Consider the following 18,297-nt stretch of genomic DNA (forward strand, 5'->3'; position numbering starts at 1 on the left):
AGCTGTGATGCTGTTAAGAATCTCACCATTACATTAAAATTGTATCAATGTCCTATGAAGTTAAAGATATAATGCAGTGGTTAGTGTGTTTGGCTAGGGAGATGCAGATTAACCCCCTTATTTGTTCATGAAGATGGGAGTCCTGTTGGGCCAGTCACTACAAAGTAGTTGGGAAGATAAATGAATATGCTCTTTAGGTAGGCTCAAAATATAACAAATAAGGCACAGCCCTGCATCATCTTGTTCTATGTTTGTGTCAGTAATATTCCCAGAGGCCAGCTTCCTAGCAACTAATTGGATTTCCATCCTTGACATTTTCATGAAGCCATGCCTTTTCTATTCCTAGCTCCTTTCCGGATGTGCTCAGGGAAGCCATCCACCGCCCAGGAGGGCCACCTGAGAAAAGACACACACACCTGTTGATTAATAACAAGTGGTCACAAATAGGGAAAGACATTGGTGATTTCCTTCTAGAAGCTCGGGGGATATTTGAGGAGACACCCTGGATAAAGCTGGATACAGTCTGTGCCAGCTCAGAACAATACTTTATTTTGGAACAACTTTAACTGGAACAGGTAGGAAAGAATGTCTGAAATGTGGATTTGAATCTTCTTCCTTTATGCCTCCTTTTCCTTTTTCCTTATCAAGAGACCTCACAGACATGGTTCAGGACTGACAACTATAGCACTCAGTGAATCCAAAGCATTATGATTTTCTCCTGGATTTACCTGTAAGAATAGCTCTCCTAAATAAGCTCTATAAATACTGAGTGCATTTGACGACTACATTGAAGACTATCTTTTCCCTTTCTGGGAAAGTGTTTATTCCTTTTCATGGAAGGAAATGACTGCATTTTCTGGTGGTCCATGCAGAGTTTCCCTAAGTCTTTCCTTCCTCTCTTCCTGCAGTATGCCGACACAACTGGAGAGTGCCATGGATACCTTAATCAGGGTCTTCCATCATTATTCAGCAAAAGAAGGGGATAAGTATAAACTCAATAAAGGAGAACTTAAACAGCTCCTCACCAGTGAACTTACTGACTTCCTTTCGGTAAGATGGAGTAATTATTCTTAAGTCTTTTTAGCTGACTATTGGGAAGATAACTGAGGAGGGGGAATAGTTATTGAACAATTCTTGAAGATTGTTTCAGGAACCATTTGTTCACACAGGCAGGCAACCAAGCCTTTTCTGCAACAGCAGCTACACTATGGGTAGAAATAGTTGGTCTACTGTACATATCGTGCCCCATCCATAGCTGGAGACCAAATAGGGCTCTTGGTTTCATCATAATTATGAAGCTTATCACCGAGCCTTGTTATAATATAAGACTTTGTATGTAGCCTGCAAAATTTATTCTTGTACTACAACTTCCAGTATTCTACAACAAGCATGTCTATTGGTCATGCTGTCTGGGGAATTCATAGAGCTGTAGTCCAAAAAAAATATTTTGCACATTCTACTCCATGTATGAGGCATTCCAAAAATTTTCAGACTTTGGCCTCCTATACATGTGAGCATATCCTGCTCAACATATTTGAACTGCTAAAACCACTACACCACACTGGTTCTTTATTAAAGAGTAGGAAATTTTCTAATTGCTGTCATGTGTGTTTGAGACATTTCTGACTAAGGTTTTCTGGGACTGAGATTGTAACGTGCCCAAGGTTTCTCAGTGGGCTTTCATGGCAGAAGGTCTCTAAACCCCGGTTTCTAAAGCAGTAATTTATTTATTTCAAATATTTCTATCCCGCCCTTCTCACCCGGAGGGACTCAGGGCGGCGTACAATTGTCAGGGTGGCGTACAATTGTACAACAGTAATCCAGCGCTCAAGCCACTATACTGCACTGGCTTTTTCTTTGCCTTTACCTTCTTGCTTACTTTTTGTGATGCCTACTATCCAGTTCTTAACACTGTTTTGTACTTGAGAATGTAACTTGCATCCTTCCATCCATCCATCAAATTCCTCCCTAGATTTTTCTCACATGCTATTTTTTGATTGCAATAGGACTGCCTGCCTAACTAAATGATGCAGTAAGTGTGCATGTCAGGAAGATCTGAGATGACTTGGAATGTGGGCAAACGGTTGTGAGGGAGCTTTGGCAGGTGCAGCTCACAGGTGACAATTCTGCTGGGTCGTGGTGCTCTGAGCAGATGCAGTCTGCTTGCCTGTTCAATTTGGGAACCAAGATGGGCACAAAAGGAAAGAAAGAGCACAATAGCAGTGTAATTAAAAACAGGGGGGGAATGAAAAGCACAACAAATGGCAACCTTAAAATGCAATTAAGCCAATGATGATGTAGAAAAACAATTAAGTTAAAACTGCTTTAAAAGTGAAATAATTAGAAATAGAAAAAAATCATGATTATAGTATTCATCCATTAAAATCCTTGGCTATGAATCCAGCTAGGCACAGATGCATCCAGACCATTCCTATTCACTGTGCCAGTAATCCCCTTCGTTTTTCTTACTTTAGAAAGTCCTTCCATCTTGGATAACCACCTGTAGTCTTCTAAGCTAAGATGTGGGCATGAGGGGCAATCGTTTTCAAGAAAGCTGAGAGTATTTTGAGGGATTGTGTCATTCTGTTGTCTATTTACAGGTTTATTTGAATGGTGGACAGTGTCTATTCTGATTAACCTATGTTTCGAACAATGGAAAAACATACAAATCCTATCAACCAGAGACAAAACTGAAATGAACTTACACAGTATGAGCTACAATTCTTTTTTCAATTTGCATTTAGTTCTCTGCGGGGATAAGAAAAGTCTGACTCCAGCCTTAAGCGGCTCTACCAGCCTTATCAACAAAAAATACATTATGTCTGAGCTCTCCCGAGTACACTGCTGAGACTATATTAGAGAGTTATAATTTGTAGTTGTCGCAGATATATCTAAACCAAATTCCTTGTGTAGATCAGGCAAGGCCCATCTAAAAACTAAGTGTATAAGAAATGGAAGAACTTGGAAAATCTTTGCAATAAAGTGCATAGAAAATTGTAGACCTTAAATATCTAACTTCTAGAATCCCTCTACCAACATGATTAGTGAAGGTTGTGGTAGCTGTAGTCCTGAAAGTTACATTTTTAGTGTTCATGGTAAATTGTGGTCCTGATTCTAACAGTGGTGGCCCAAAATAATATTTTCCAAGTTCTGAGATAGTGGCCAAAGGTGCTGTGCAATTAATTACCAGGCAACCCTGTCAATGCTTCCATGCTATGAATATATGGCTCTTTCTTTACTTTGCATCCTGCAATGCAGGTCCATCGGTGCCTTACCTGATGCAGGTTCATTTCTTTCAGCATTTCCATCCCAACCGTTTGTATCCAGATGCTTTCAAAAGCTCACAAATACAGTATGAAACTGATGTCCATTCTTGTTTCTTCTCAACATCTGGTACTAGCTACATGTGGTCTAGTTTAATGGCAGAGTACATGCTTTGCAAGCAGAAAGTCACAGCATCAACCTTGGCATCTCTAATTAAAAAGAGGAAGGAACAGACAACATGGAAGGCCTGAGACCCTAGAGAAGTGGAAACAGTTAGAGAAGATAATACTAATGTTAGGAGGCAGATTCCTATGTTCCTCTATGGTTCTGTTTAGTTATTGTAGACAACATTGAGATGGAATTCCATTTATCAGAGGCACAGGAAATTTACATAATTTTAAAGTAGATGATGAAAATATTGAAATAGATTTCCCAAAGCTTGGTTCAATCATTAAACAGAATGGAGACTGCAGCCAATAAATCAGAAAACTGGAACTCAGAAGGGCAGCTATGAAGGAATTGGAGAAGACCCTGACTTGTAAAGATATACAGTAGAGTCTCACTTATCCAACATAAACGGGCCGGCAGAATGTTGAATAAGCAAATATGTTGGATAATAAGGAGAGATTAAGGAAAAGCCTATTAAACATCAAATTAGGTTATGATTTTACAAATTAAGGACCAAAACATCATGTTATACAACAAATTTGACAGAAATAGTAGTTCAACACGCAGTAATGCTACACAGTAATTACTGTATTTATGAATTTAGCACCAAAATGTCATGATGTATTGAAAACATTGACTACAAAAATGCATTGGATAATCCAGAATGTTGGATAAGCGAGTGTTGGATAAGTGAGACTCTACTGTATTACTGAATACTCAAGTCAGGATGGTCCATGTCTTCATGTTCCCCATTTCTAAATGTGGCTATGAAAACAGAACAATGAAAAAGCTGGTAGAAAGAAAATAAACTTAGTTTGGATGTGATACTGAAGCAGAGTTTTGCGCACTGCTAAAAAGACAAATAAATGGGTTCTGGAACAAATCAAACCTGATGTTTCCCTAGAAGCCAAGAATGCCCTTTCCACTTCAACCTGAACCATGGCTCTGAATTCTATCCCACTGATATGGAAGACAATAGCTAGATACCAGTGACAAAGAGTTATGGATTTTCAGTTTTCAGAAATTCATTATCAGCTCCAAGGCCAATCAATTTTCATTAAAGATATAGGTAAAACAATTCCAAAACAGCAAATCATGTCATCAGTTAGATGTCAAAAAAACCAATGATTCTGTATGTTACTACTGACTAACCTATTGTGGATCTATTCATCAATGTCAACATTACGTCTACAACATAGACTGCAACAGAAAGAATCACTGCTGTATATAGGTACTAGAGATACATATATTTATTAAATTACTTATATACATGAGTATAAGATGGCCCGAATATAAGCCGAGGCATCTAATCTTACCACAAAAACTGGGAAAACTTACTGACTTGAGTACAAGCCAAGGGTGGGAGATGAAGTAGCTACTAGTAAATTTCAAAATAAAATAGATATCAATAAAATTACATTAATTAAGGCATAAGTAGGTTAAATGTCTTTGAATATTTACTGTATTTCAAAGAAAAACCTGTAAACTAGCTCTGTAAGTGGAAAAGTAGGGTCAAGAAAAACAATATAGTATCAACAATAACTTTAATACTACTACTACTACTACTAATAATAATAATAATAATAATAATAATAATAATAATAATACTACTTCATTTGTATCCTGCCCTATCTCCCCATGGGGACTCAGGCCAGCTTCCAACATAGTAACAGGCAAACATTCAATGTCTATATAAACAATGCAGGGCTAGATATAGATCTATAATTATATATACTAATTTCACATATGCATTTCCCCATGAAACATTTGCAAATCCTCTCTCTCTACAAGTGTATTTCCCTCCTTCAATATTTGCAAGCCCTATATATCTATGTTTATATCAATCTAGACATCTCTCTCTCTCTCTCGATGTGTGTGTGTGCATTTCCCCTGCAATATTTGCAAGCCTTATATATCTATATTCATATCTATCTATCTAGACATCTCTCTCTATATGTAGATAATCATATCTATATAAGATGTGCGGGGAAAATTCATATATAAATTTATACACACACACACACACACACACACACACACACACACATATATATTTAGGATTTGCAGAAAATAGCAAACATGCAAGGGGAAAATTCATATATAAAATAATGAATACATATAGATACAGATATACAGGTACATGGAAATCTCTAGATATCTGTCGTCTATCTATCTATCTATCTATCTATCTATCTATCTATCTATTTATCTATCTATCTAGGATTTGCAAAGACCTACAAACATATGAGAGGAAAATTCATATATAAAATCTTGCAGATTTGCAAGTCTCTCTGTTTCTTTCCCCTCCACCCATGCAATCTTTTTCTTCTTCCAAACTTGCAAGGGCTTTTCCCCCTCTTCTTTCCCTTTTCGAAACTTTCCCTACTCTCTCTCCCCTCTTAAAAAAAAGTGTTTCTCAAATGGGCAATTCCAGCCTGGGAGGAGAAGCAGAAGGAGGGAGGCTTTGGAAAACACACTGTTAAGGGAGGGGAAGAGGAGAGATAAATATATCCTATATTACAAGCAATGGCCTCCAGGCTCCGTTGCTCGGCTTGACCCCATTATAAACTTTTTTGAGCCCAAAAAAGGGCTGAAAAACTCAGTTTATCTTTGAGTATATATGGTACTCTTAGGCCCCATCAGCACTGCCATATAATGCAATTTAACTACATGGAACTGTATTATATGTGACTACTTATAATGAGGACTTAGTTAAAATGGTAGCTGAATGCCAGTCATTGGTTTCCTTCCTAGAATCATAGAATCATAGAATAGTAGAGTTGGAAGAGACCTCATGGGCCATCCAGTCCAACCCCCTGCCAAGAAGCAGGAAATCGCATTCATAGCACCCCCGACAGATGGCCATCCAGCCTCTGTTTAAAAGCCTCCAAAGAAGGAGCCTCCACCACAGTCCAGGGGAGAGAGTTCCACTGCCGAACAGCCCTCACTAAATGACATCTTCTGATCTTGCTAAATTTGTCAACTTAGAAATCAATTTAAGTAGTGTAAACTATATTGCATGTGCAGTTTTGGACAAAAGCAACGGGCTCTCAAAAGGTTCAATGAACACCAGTGTTGATTCCAGTCAGGATAGAGGCACCCTGGGTACTTGTAGCTGGAAAGATACATTTTTGCCAATCACAATTGTTTCCTCCTCCATTTCAGCCTTCTGATGGTACCCCTTCCCCACAAAGTTTTTCAGGAAAAACAGGTGCACAGCCAGCCTCAGGGAGACTTGGTACACTATTATAGAAGATGGATGGCCCAAGATTATGTAGAGGAACACTAGTCAATATCTGGAAATGTTCCTGTCCTATAAGTGCTTCTTCCAGCTTGAGGCTGCATGGTGTTTTATTCACAGGTTGATTGGAACTCCTGCAGTCTCTAAATATAGCCTTCTATCTTTGCTGAGCAGAGGGATTGGCGAGATGCACCCTCGCTCCAGGACACATTATCAGTACCAATGTGATTTGTGTTCCTCTAGTTTGTTGCTAAATTATTCTCAGCTGAAATTCTTGTACTGAAAAAGAAAAGAAAGATCTGATATATAACTGGCATCCTCCAGTCCATTAATCTCAAGAAACCTCATAGGCAGTTCGGTAAAAATAGGAAAGAAAGGGGAAGAAAAAGGAAACTGTCATCAATTTTCTTGGACTAAATGCTTTTTCTGTCTTGTGTACCATCTTAATAAAATATCTATATTGGTCCAATCTTCAGAGTAATCTACTAGTAGACAATAGATATGCCTTCAGATCTTTGCACATCAGGCAAAAAAAAAATTAGATTATACTTCTAAAAAAATAGATTATACAAGTTTACATGTTAACTTTCACTAATGTTTTGATGTAGAGCATTTTGCAGACATGTGGGTTAAAGGCACTTTGTTTCTAATGTGAACACACATACACCCTAGGCAAATAAATGCAGAGTTAATTATTCATCATAGTGCAACAGATCTGTTGTTGTTGTTGTTGTTGTTGTTATATTTATTTATACCCCACTTTATCTCTCCCGAAGGAGACTCTCAATGCTAGAAACAAAGTTGCACATACTGCAATAATGTGCATAGTGGTTGTGATTACACATTCTGATTGTACATTGCAGTTGTGCATTGCACATTATTTCAATAATGTCATTGATATGTGGTGCTCAATGTTGCTATTCTGTATGAGGTTTGTGTAGTGGTAGCATAGCTTATCTCATCATGTTTACCCTCTAGTAAGGGAAGGTTGAATGCAGCCACTCTGAGCCATGTATCCCAGTTCTATGCAAAGTGGTGGTCCATGTGGTCACTTTCCAGGAAAGACAGAGGCAGTTGTAAGCAATGGGGGAAAACATGTTGGGGCTCCCTGGCACACTGGGGGGGAAATAAATTTTCCAATTCCTCACATAGGATAGCTTAAGAAGCACTGATTTATACACACTCTGTTTGATTGCCACTCATCATGCTTTCTTCAACATGGGAGCAATAGACTACTTAGCCTTGCCCTCGACACCATCTTTTTCCCCACATGGAAAGTGGTGCACCTGAAGACAAGAAGTTCCTTATTATATGGCAGTCTCAGAATGAGAACAAAGCCTGGAAAAGCAAGGCGAAGGCAGAAGCTTCTGCATTTTATCTGAGTCACATTTCACCTAAGGAAAGTAGTGATGGAAGCGGGCTCTAGATATTTCACTTTTCTGAAGAAAGTGTGGTGAGTAATGACTGAAGAAAGCTATAAGACGGTGCAATAAACCTAGCAATAGGGGAGTCAGCGACAGAGAATTTACTGTGAAAAGTTTCTGTGTTCATTCCTCATTATCTCTGGATAGAATTGGGAAAATGATTGCCTCCAAGTCTGGATTTCACAGAGCTGCTTCCATCTATTGTTGACAGTAATGGACTAACTGGACCAGTGGTTGGAATATTTGTATGTATTTAACAATGATGAATCAGAAATTTAGATTGACCAGGATTCAAGATAATGAATGTCAGCAATGACATTTATCTTTTTTTTTAATTAGCTGAAAAATTTCAGACCTCGGAATTGAAGATGTAATTCTATATTCACTTACCTAACAATAAGTCGAGGGAACTCAGTAACACTTTTCTTTGCATAGGGATATGCATTGTATCTCTTTACTGTTTTACTTTCTTATGTATTCACTGTTTATGTTAATTCATTTTATTTAGAAAATGATTTATCATAAATAGATGTGTGAGTGAGACAGAATAAATTCATCTCTGAGGACCGTTCTGCCCCATTACCAAATGGATATATATATTGTAAATCAATTCACTTTAAAATATAAGTATTTGTAACATTCTTACACATTTGGTTCTAAGTATACATTTTGTTTGTTTGTTTTTTCTGGTTAAACTATCATAAAATTTAGAGATTTATTTTGGTTGGGGAAGGGGATGGAGGTTGGAATGACTTCCTGAAGTTATTCTGTCCACATGCTAATCCAGAAAGGTTGACTCATGTTGACTCACTTACAAAGTCTGATCAATGCCCATAATCATAATTTCTGAGTACACATATATGAGATTTCGTTGTTAATACCTTTCATCTGTTACTGTAAACTGAAAACTTTTGCATCAACTAAAAAGTTGCCTCCAGTTAGCCAATATTTGTATTAATTGGGGTTTTCACTTGGTTAAAAAGTCCAGTTTGGAAAACAAACTTTTTTGAACTATAGCTTTCAGAATTCTCTAGCCATAATGGGCAAGGGGCATTGTACTCCAATAAAGTAATACAGCACAGACCCCTGTCCACAGATTTTATATCTATGGTTTCACTTACACATGCTTCAAAAAATATTCCCCACCCCAAAGTGTTTCTGGCCTTCCACTGTGATTCTATGGCATATTTGCAGCCCAAGAGTGGTGAAAATATAGGGTCCGTAGTTATCCACAGCTTCATGTATCCATGTGGGGAACCTACTGCATTTCCAGAATCTGGAAAAATGTGTAGTGGCAAGTGTCATTTCACAAGAGGCATTCCATCTTCTCTGTTATGCAGAGTGAAGTAACTATGTATTGTACCTGTGCAACAGGTGTCTGCATCATATATCTTGTATAAATAAAATATACTATTTTGTTTCTGAATTAATGTTTCATTTGTTGTTGCATTCATATGCAGACACATTCAGTGGTCACCAACCTATCTGAGTGACAGCTCTAGGCATGTAGAACACATTGATATTTAGCTTTTTAATTGAAGTATTAAAAACATTAGAAATAAACATTATGCTTTCAGAACTACAAACTATGCAAAGCCATCTCTTTGCTGAATCAAATCCAGTGTTTGTGCACAGATAAATGTCACTGTTCATGCATAAATTCTGAAGGTTGTAAATAGCATGCACACATACCCTCAAGGAACTAAAATAGAAATCTTAAAGTCAATTGCCACTGCTCAGAAGACTGTGTAACCAATATCTGACAGCATGCCAAGATATAAGTTAATATCTATTTTCATATTTGTAGTGCCAAAAGGATCCTCAGTTGGTTGATAAGATTATGAAAGATCTGGATAGCAATAAAGATAATGAGGTGGATTTTAATGAATTTGTGGTCCTGGTTGCTGCATTGACAGTCGCATGTAATGATTTCTTTGAGGAGCAAATGAGGAAAAAGGAAAATAGCTAAGGTAGGTGGTACATATTTAATTATCAGTCTATAGGATATATTTTATGGCTAATCTCATTGGACCAACTAAGAATTTGCTATTATAAAATTATTATGAAAGTTGTTCTGAGGATACTCTCAGCTTTCTTCTTACATTTGTACATAGAATGATTATACAAATCTAAAATGCTCAAGATTTAAATGTGACTGTACTAAAAAGACAATAGTTTGGTTCTGTTCCTCTCACAGAACAGAGCCAAACCAGCCCCTTGGTTTTCCAAGGAGTTGGCGGTGATGAAGCAAGTGAGATAGACTAGAGCAACGTTAGCAGAAGACTCGAAACAAATGTGATCGAGCACGGGCTAGAGTGTATTTGAAAGCCTATTCCATCACAATTGAGGCAGCAGAGAAATCATTCCTTGCTGCCACAATTGCATCTGTAAGGAACCATCCAGCTGAGCTGTTTCAAGCGATGAGAGAACTACTACATACTCGTCCTCAAGGAAATATCCCTGATCATTTGGCAGCCTGCTGCGAAGAATTTGCAAGGGACTTTGCAGATAAAGTCACTCAGATCCATTTTGACTTGGATGCTGTTATTGATACAGTTTGAATGGATGTAACTTTGGCTCCTGGTTGTCCACTGTTGATGGATACCTTTCAATTGGTGCAGCCTAAGGACGTGGACAGGATCATTGGAGAGGTGAGAGCTACCACATATATTCTAGAACCTTACCCTTCCAGGCCAGAGTGGGTGAAGGTGGTGGTCAATGCCTCCTTAGAACAAGGCAAAGTTCCAGCTTGCCTAAAGGAAGAAGTTGTTACACCCACATTTTAAAAAAGTCATCCCTGAACCCCTCTATAATAACTATCAGCCAGTGTCTAAAACCTTCCCTTTCTGAGCAAGGTCTTGGAGCATGTGGTGGCTTCCCAACTCCAGGGATTTCTGGATGAAAATGATTATCTAGATCCATTTCAATCTGGTTTCAGGCCTGGCTATGAAACAAAGACAGCTTTGGTCACTTTGGTGGATGACCTGCAAAGAGAACTGGACCAGGAGTGTGTCACTGTTGGTTCTCCTGGATCTCTCAGTATCTTCCGATACCATTGATTGTGGTATCCTCTTGGGCTGTCTCACTAGGATGGGACTGAGAGGTACTGCATTGCAGTGGCTCCAGTCCTTCCTGGAGGGTCGTTCCCAGAAGGTGGTGCTGGGGGACTTTGTTCAAACCCCTGGCTGTGGGGTTCCTCAGGATTCCATTTTGTCCCCAATGCTGTTTAACATATACATGAAGCTTCTAGGAGAGGTTATCTGGAGATTTGGAGTTTGGTACCACCTATATGCAGGTGACACCCAACTCTACTACTGCTTTTCACCAAATGCCAAGGAAACTGTGCTGACCCTAAACCAGTGCCTGTCATCAGTAATGGATTGGATGAGGGCAAACAAATTGAGGCTTAATCCAGACAAGACAGAGGTACTTCTGGTTGGTCAGAAAGGCAGATCAGGGAATAGGGAATCAGCCAGTGTTGGATGGGATTACACTCCCCCCCAAGACATAGGTTCACAGTTTGTAGATCCTCCTGGACTCGGCATTGAACCTGAAGGCCCAGGTGTCAGAGGTGGCCAGGAGGGCCTTTGCACAATTAAACCTTGTGTGCCAACTGCGCCCGTTCATTGAGAAGCCAGATCTAGCCATGGTGGTACATGCCATAGTGACATCCCGTCTGTACTACTGTAACGCTGTCTACATGGGGCTGCCTCAAAAGGATGCTCAGAAACTCCAGCTGGTCCCAAGAGCTGCAGCCAGGTTGCTCACTGGGACTGGAGCAGACAACGTCCCATTGCAGCAGCTCCACTGGCTGTCAGTCTGTTACCAGGCACAGCTCTGTTACTTCCTGCTGGTCATAAAGTCATAGGATTTTGATCCTATAAGTCTTGGCTTTCCATTACTGTATGTATAAATACTACAGATATCTGTAGGATACCAGGAGAACTCCTATGTTAGCATACCAAACTGTCAAACTAGATCATTTTGATGCCGTGAATTTGTAGCACATATTATATAGCGCAGTGTGTTAAAGCGCTGAGGTGCTGAACTTGCAGACCGAAAGGTCCCAGGTTCAAATCCCGGGAGTGGAATGAGCGCCCGCTGTTAGCCCCAGCTCCTGCCAACCTAGCAGTTCGAAAACATGCAAATGTGAGTAGGTAAATAGGTACCGCTCCGGCAGGAAGGTAACAGCGCTCCATGCAGTCATGCTGGCCACATGACCTTGGAGGTGTCTACGGACAACGCCGGCTCTTCGGCTTAGAAATTGAGATGAGCACCAACCCCCAGAGTCGGTCATGACTGGACTTAACGTCAGGGGAAAACCTTTACCTTACCTAGTTTAACTTAGTACAGATGTATCTCTATTTTTAAATATTTAATATTTCAGGTACGCAAAATGTGACGTAATACTGTTCAAAATAAGGAACAATGCTGGTACTCAATTTTAAATATGCAAATAAGCACTTTTAATATAAAGACATATCTTTATGGAAATGTTAATATTTCCATCTGAATGCACATGGCATTTGAAATATGACATGCTTTAAACTGGATAATTTCTTTTCTAAGAATGACTGCTGCATCTCTGTTTCCATTGACAGGTTCAATCGTCATTTGAAAAGATGGAGACAGCAACTTTTACTGAATGAAGATTTTGCCTTTTGTATTTTCCTTAGTACTGATATTTAGCTTTCTGATCCTCTTCATCAGCTCAAGTACTCCTAATAACGAACTTTCGTGTTTTAAAAGCAGACTAGAACAGCTGAGATTTAAGCTAAATGTGTTGTAAAAACTAGTAACTTATGCCAGTTGTGGATGTTAAGAAGATGTAAATATGGCTGCTGTATGTATTGTGCCTTTAAATGCGTCACCATATGGCCTCTTGAGTATAGTATTGTAATCAGTCACTGACATGGACAACCATTCCCATTTCACTGCATTCTGAAGAAGGAAATAATAGATGGCTTGTTTTTTTTGTTTTTTTCGTGTCAGGAGCAACTTGAGTTGCTTCTGGAGTGAGAGAATTGGCCGTCTGCAAGGACGTTGCCCAGGGGACGCCCGGATGGTTTTTTTTTTATGTTTTTACCATCCTTGTGGGAGGCTTCTCTCATGTCCCCGCATGGAGCTGGAGCTGATAGAGGGAGCTCATCCACGCTCTCCCCGGGTGGGATTCGAACCTGGCAGCTTTCAGGTCAGCAACCCAACCTTCAAGTCGCTTAGTCCACTACGCCATCTGGGGGCTCCTGACGGCTTGTTTAAAAGTTCACTGTGAAGTACCTGTACTTTGCAGTACCATGGCATTAAACACACAATTTTCATCACACATGAAGAGCTTGTCCAGCTGAGCCTATCTATGATGCGACAAGGCTATAGCAATATGGCTGTAGAAACTGTACTGGTAGTGTACTCGCAGTTGGTGGCTTGTATGTCCATGGAGTAGTGAATCTGTCATAAAGTTTACTCTCTGTTTTAAAGTTGCTATACAAGGAGCTGAACCATATCCGCAAAATAGTCCAGCATTTTGAACACTTAGTTTATAAGGTTTACTTTAAAACCCAAGGAAGATTCACTAATAATATGGAAGCCACAAGATGTCACTGTGGGTTCTGGCAAGGTTTTGCATGGTTAACCCAGAACTATTTGAATTCATTTCAGCACATAGAGGCAAAAACAACAGAACCCTCAGGTTTCTTGAAATGCTACTGGTACATTTACACAGGTGTGGGAGAAGTATTGAGAGGATGCAAAGTCAAGGCCACATCTAACCCTGGCTGGAGGCTAGACTGAAGTAGTCCTAACTTTAATGGTCTGCAATATCTCACAGGATTATCATGCTTCATTATACACTGCCAATGATTTACAGAGGGATTTTCATACCCACAGCACTCATCAAAAGTTTTCTGTATGTTTACTTTAGACAAGCCTTCCACTTTTATTCATCTGATCCCAAGCATCCTTTATTATTTGTTTTGATCTTGGTCCCCCCCCCCCCCCAAGATCACAGCTGCAGCTATTGCATAAATCTATCCAAAAGAGATTTCTACCAACTATTTTTGGGTCTACTTTTAGAATTGCTGTCCTTATTCTCATGCAGATAGTCCTTGTTTGGTTGAAAACTGACATCTCCCATTGATATTTTGTAATTATTCTCTTTACTTTCTCTGTGGCTCAAATAAACTGAAATAAGTAAAGATAGGCAGTTCAATTTAGGGATTGGTGTCTACATAACAGATAATCCAGATGCTTTGCACACGAAGTAGAAAACAAGCATCTCTGCTAGATCCACCACCTGTTTTCCCACCTTCATCTGAGCACCATGAATTTTAAAACTGTGAAACTAGATGGACCTGTATGGGGTTGAGTTAACTGAGCATCATTCTCTTGTGTGCTTAACTAGTGAGCTGAAATGTGACACACATGCAGCCCAAAACAGGCCGATTATTACGAGCAGGATGTCTTATGGCCAAAGGTAAGGTCACAACAAAAGCTGATGTTCTATCATAGTACAAGCAATTTGATGAGGTTCAGAGCTGGGCTATTTTTAAAAAATATACATGTGCTCTTTGACATATGCTGACAGAGCCCTTATAAGGCTTTGCATTACAATCAAACATTTAGATATGGGTAAGTGCCCATATAAAATGTATTGCAATAGATATGCGGCACTTTTGTTAGCCACAATTCCACTGTGTTTTACAGATATATAATTTGCATTCAGTGTTGTATCAGCAGACTAGCATAATGTGACTTTCTTCTAATCTTCATTACATCCCTCTGAACTACCCTAAAATGTAATATTTAGCAACCATTTTCTGATCTTGCATTCCCAGATATCATGAAACTCACACCATCCACATTCAGCATGGTTAGCTATTGGGGGCAATAAGTGCTCTAATCCAGAAAAAAATCATGGATCCAAGATCATGCTCAGTATGAGTAAGAGATGAGCAAATACATAAGGATAGACAATAAGATTGCCAAACCAGGATTCTCACAGAACCTGAAATTTCAGTCCCAGAACCTGAGATCAAGGGACAGCTCCTTGGGGTGTCATAAGGGCAGATTCTGGTGAGAATATAAGGATGCTTTCATGAGGGGACACCTCTGGTGGTGTCATTATAGTACTGTAAGAATCAACAATTAGTGCAAAGAACATGCCTTACAAATAAAGAAATGCACACACACTTTCAAAGCAGTATTCTGGCCCTGAGATTTCTACCCTTTGTTTTAGGGACTGTAGAAGATACGGCAGGCCCTGAGATTTGGCAACTCTAATTGGATGGAGCAGAGCTACCATTGGAGGAGGTTAGTTTGGTTGGTTTAGTCCTCCTTCTCAATGGCACTCCAATATTTTGGGTGAAGATTACAAAAAAAGGCAAGTGGGATGGTTCTATTTGCCACACCACCAGAGACTTTATTTTTATTTGCAGTGAATTCAGGCTTTTGATGGAAGGGCAGGGGCGTGCAGATCTTTAGATCTGGCCTAAACTTTTCTTTAACCACAATTGCACTCAGTCAAGGAAAGCATTCAAACACAGAAGACAAAATCTAATGAATAAGGCATATAGATTTACACACACTTCACACTTGCTTTTCAAGACAATGTTTTTGCTTCTATACCTAGTGAGAATAAACCGCTAGGAATTTGCTGGGTCCTCCAGGGCAAATCTATAGTAACTTCCAATGAAAGTTATTCATTTCAATAGGGTTTACTCTCATCCACAGTTTTCTGCTTCTATGATAAGTTCAGGAATGTATCCTCCCTGGATATAGGGGTTATACTCTAACCAGGTAGGCCAGTCTATCTTAAATTCTATCCCTGACATCCACAAAAAAGCTTAAGCCATTAACAGTTGAAAAGCTGCATGTTGCTGATAGTGGTAGGGAATGATAGCCAGGTATATTTGTCTACATTGTCTTCAAAATGAAGGGTATAATCCATAATTCTTTGTTCTAGATATGACAGTGCCTTTTTCTGTTAGCATGATCAATTGATGAGATTGAGGGACTATGGCAAAGTCAGACTGAACTTGGGAATTTATCTGTTGTCTTTAATTAAATTGCTCCTTGATAATGAATTTAGACTAGTCTCCTTCTCTGAACAATAAAAAGGGTGTTTGTTGTGTGGACTTATCCAAACATCCTCGACTCTATCATCAAACACTTAAATTAAAAAAGGAGCCTATATTGTAGAGTCTACCTGAAAAAGATCAATAGAAAAGCAAGAGCTATTTATGGTCCAATTGCCTTCCTTTTACATGTGAGACCAGTAAAAAATACAGCAACATCAAGCAATCCCTTCCTAAGCTCCTGCAATCATTTGATGTGTATGAGATGTCCATACGTTGCCTAGAAAACAAATTGTACTGTCTTGAAGCCTGCAGGGCATTGGCATTTGCTTTTCTATCTGTTGAAATGAAACTTTATGTAGCACTTGGGAAATGACTGGATTAACACATTCTGGTAGGTGGCAAGCCAGTGTTAATAAGCCTTTACCATCATCAAATGCTAGATCCAATCAGATATCATGACAAGGTGTCTGGATGACATCAATTCACTGTTGTTAAATTCTGAATTCTGCAATTCCTTCATGCATTGACTGTTCAAGTAAATCTGTTTCAAGGTAACTCCTCCTCAACCTCTCATGCTAAGCCACAGTATTGTGGACATGTCCAATGGCTTGATGGGACATTGATTGGTTCAAGGTGAACAAGTCAACAGCAGCATGGAAACAACAGTGCAAATTAGAGTTTTGACAAGATAAGAACTAAAAAATATTAGCAGGCTTTGTTTGGCTTCTTTTAATTCTACAAGTGGTGGTATATTTGTTGTTCAACATCATTAAAATATTTGAAAAATGAATATGTGAAGTATATTTTGACATGGCATTCTTGAACATAGTTATAATTGTGATTGGAAAGTATATGATTTTAGAGGGATATAAAATATAGGCAACATTTTGAGTCACATGGAATATGAAATTAATTTTGTTACAGACAAGAAATCAAGGTTTAATAAGAGCATTCTGATACAGGTTATGTTTATTATTCTTTTTGACTATTTATTTCATAGATCTTTTAAAGCTTGCTACTATGTCGCCTTGTAAATATTAACACTGGCTGTAAAAGACAAGTTCATGTAAGATTACTCTTCTGCTTCATTTATATCCTGATACTTCTCAAACATGACAGATACACTTTAAAAGAAGAAGGAAATTACAGGGGGTGGTCATCATTGCTTCAAGATATAAATAAAACTCTGCCTAAGCCAAAATTTCTGTATTAAGATCTCACTAGCAAGGCCAAGGCTTACCATTATCATAGATTAGGAGGCATTCGGAGAAGCCTCCCATGTACTTTTTGATGAAGTTATTTCCCTTTACTGGAGGACAGAACAGTTGATCTCACACAACCTGTTTGCCCTGTTTTGGTTGAAATGAATTCATATGAGGGTCTGGTCTCTTCCAATTGATAGTTTGGAAAGGGGAGTCATCTTAGCTTTGTTTCAAATAGCAAAATGCGACATTTCTCCAGATGAAAGAATCTGATCTCATTTTGTAAAGGCAAAGGTTTGTGTCAGCTACTTTCTATTTATCATGGTCTTTACTGACTTTATTGACAGGCCCTAATGTGCTATATCACAAAAGAGACATTAGAAGAGACAGCCAACTAAAAGCATATATCATCAAAATACAAGTAACTGGACATGTGTCTCGTCTACAATAATAATAAAACTGTGTCTATCATAGGACTCTAGACAAAGGAAATCTGGAATGACTCTAAGAACTTGGTATTATTTTAAAGAAATAAATTTTATTATTTCAAATAGGGCTGTAGACTACAGTCCACACTGAATATCTATGTGACATTAAGATGGTAGATCAAGAGGTTGGTAGCAATTGTGGGAGCTGAAGTCCAAAACACCTGGAAGGTCGAAGTTTGTCCATGTCTGGTGTAGACTCATATAATCCAGTTCAAAGTAACTGCTTGGTATCAAAGGAGTCCACAGCCATGTCATTTTGAGATTAAACAGATTCAGTGAATAAGATAGCCTACCATGCCTCAAAGCGTTTGCATGTATGTGACAAAAAACCAACAATATAAAGCATTTACGCCATAAAGAGAACATATCATTATATTTTCTAGCTGGAAAAATAATTCTGATAACTTTTTGTAGCTGGCATTTCAGAAATGGGTAATG

General features: G+C 38.8%; 1 protein-coding gene across 1 annotated transcript; it reads left to right on the forward strand.

The window, feature by feature from the left end:
* The first annotated feature begins 291 nt into the window (after positions 1-291).
* s100z (S100 calcium binding protein Z) lies at positions 292-18,033 on the forward strand. Its single transcript, XM_062972346.1, has 4 exons — positions 292-575; positions 909-1,050; positions 9,905-10,067; positions 12,699-18,033. Exons 2-3 carry the CDS (start codon positions 910-912, stop codon positions 10,064-10,066), a joined length of 303 nt encoding a protein of 100 aa, XP_062828416.1. The 5' UTR covers positions 292-575; position 909; the 3' UTR covers position 10,067; positions 12,699-18,033.
* Positions 18,034-18,297: the final 264 nt, after the last annotated feature.

The sequence above is a fragment of the Anolis carolinensis genome, chromosome 2 (assembly GCF_035594765.1).
Source record: "Anolis carolinensis isolate JA03-04 chromosome 2, rAnoCar3.1.pri, whole genome shotgun sequence".
Taxonomy (NCBI): domain Eukaryota; kingdom Metazoa; phylum Chordata; class Lepidosauria; order Squamata; family Dactyloidae; genus Anolis; species Anolis carolinensis.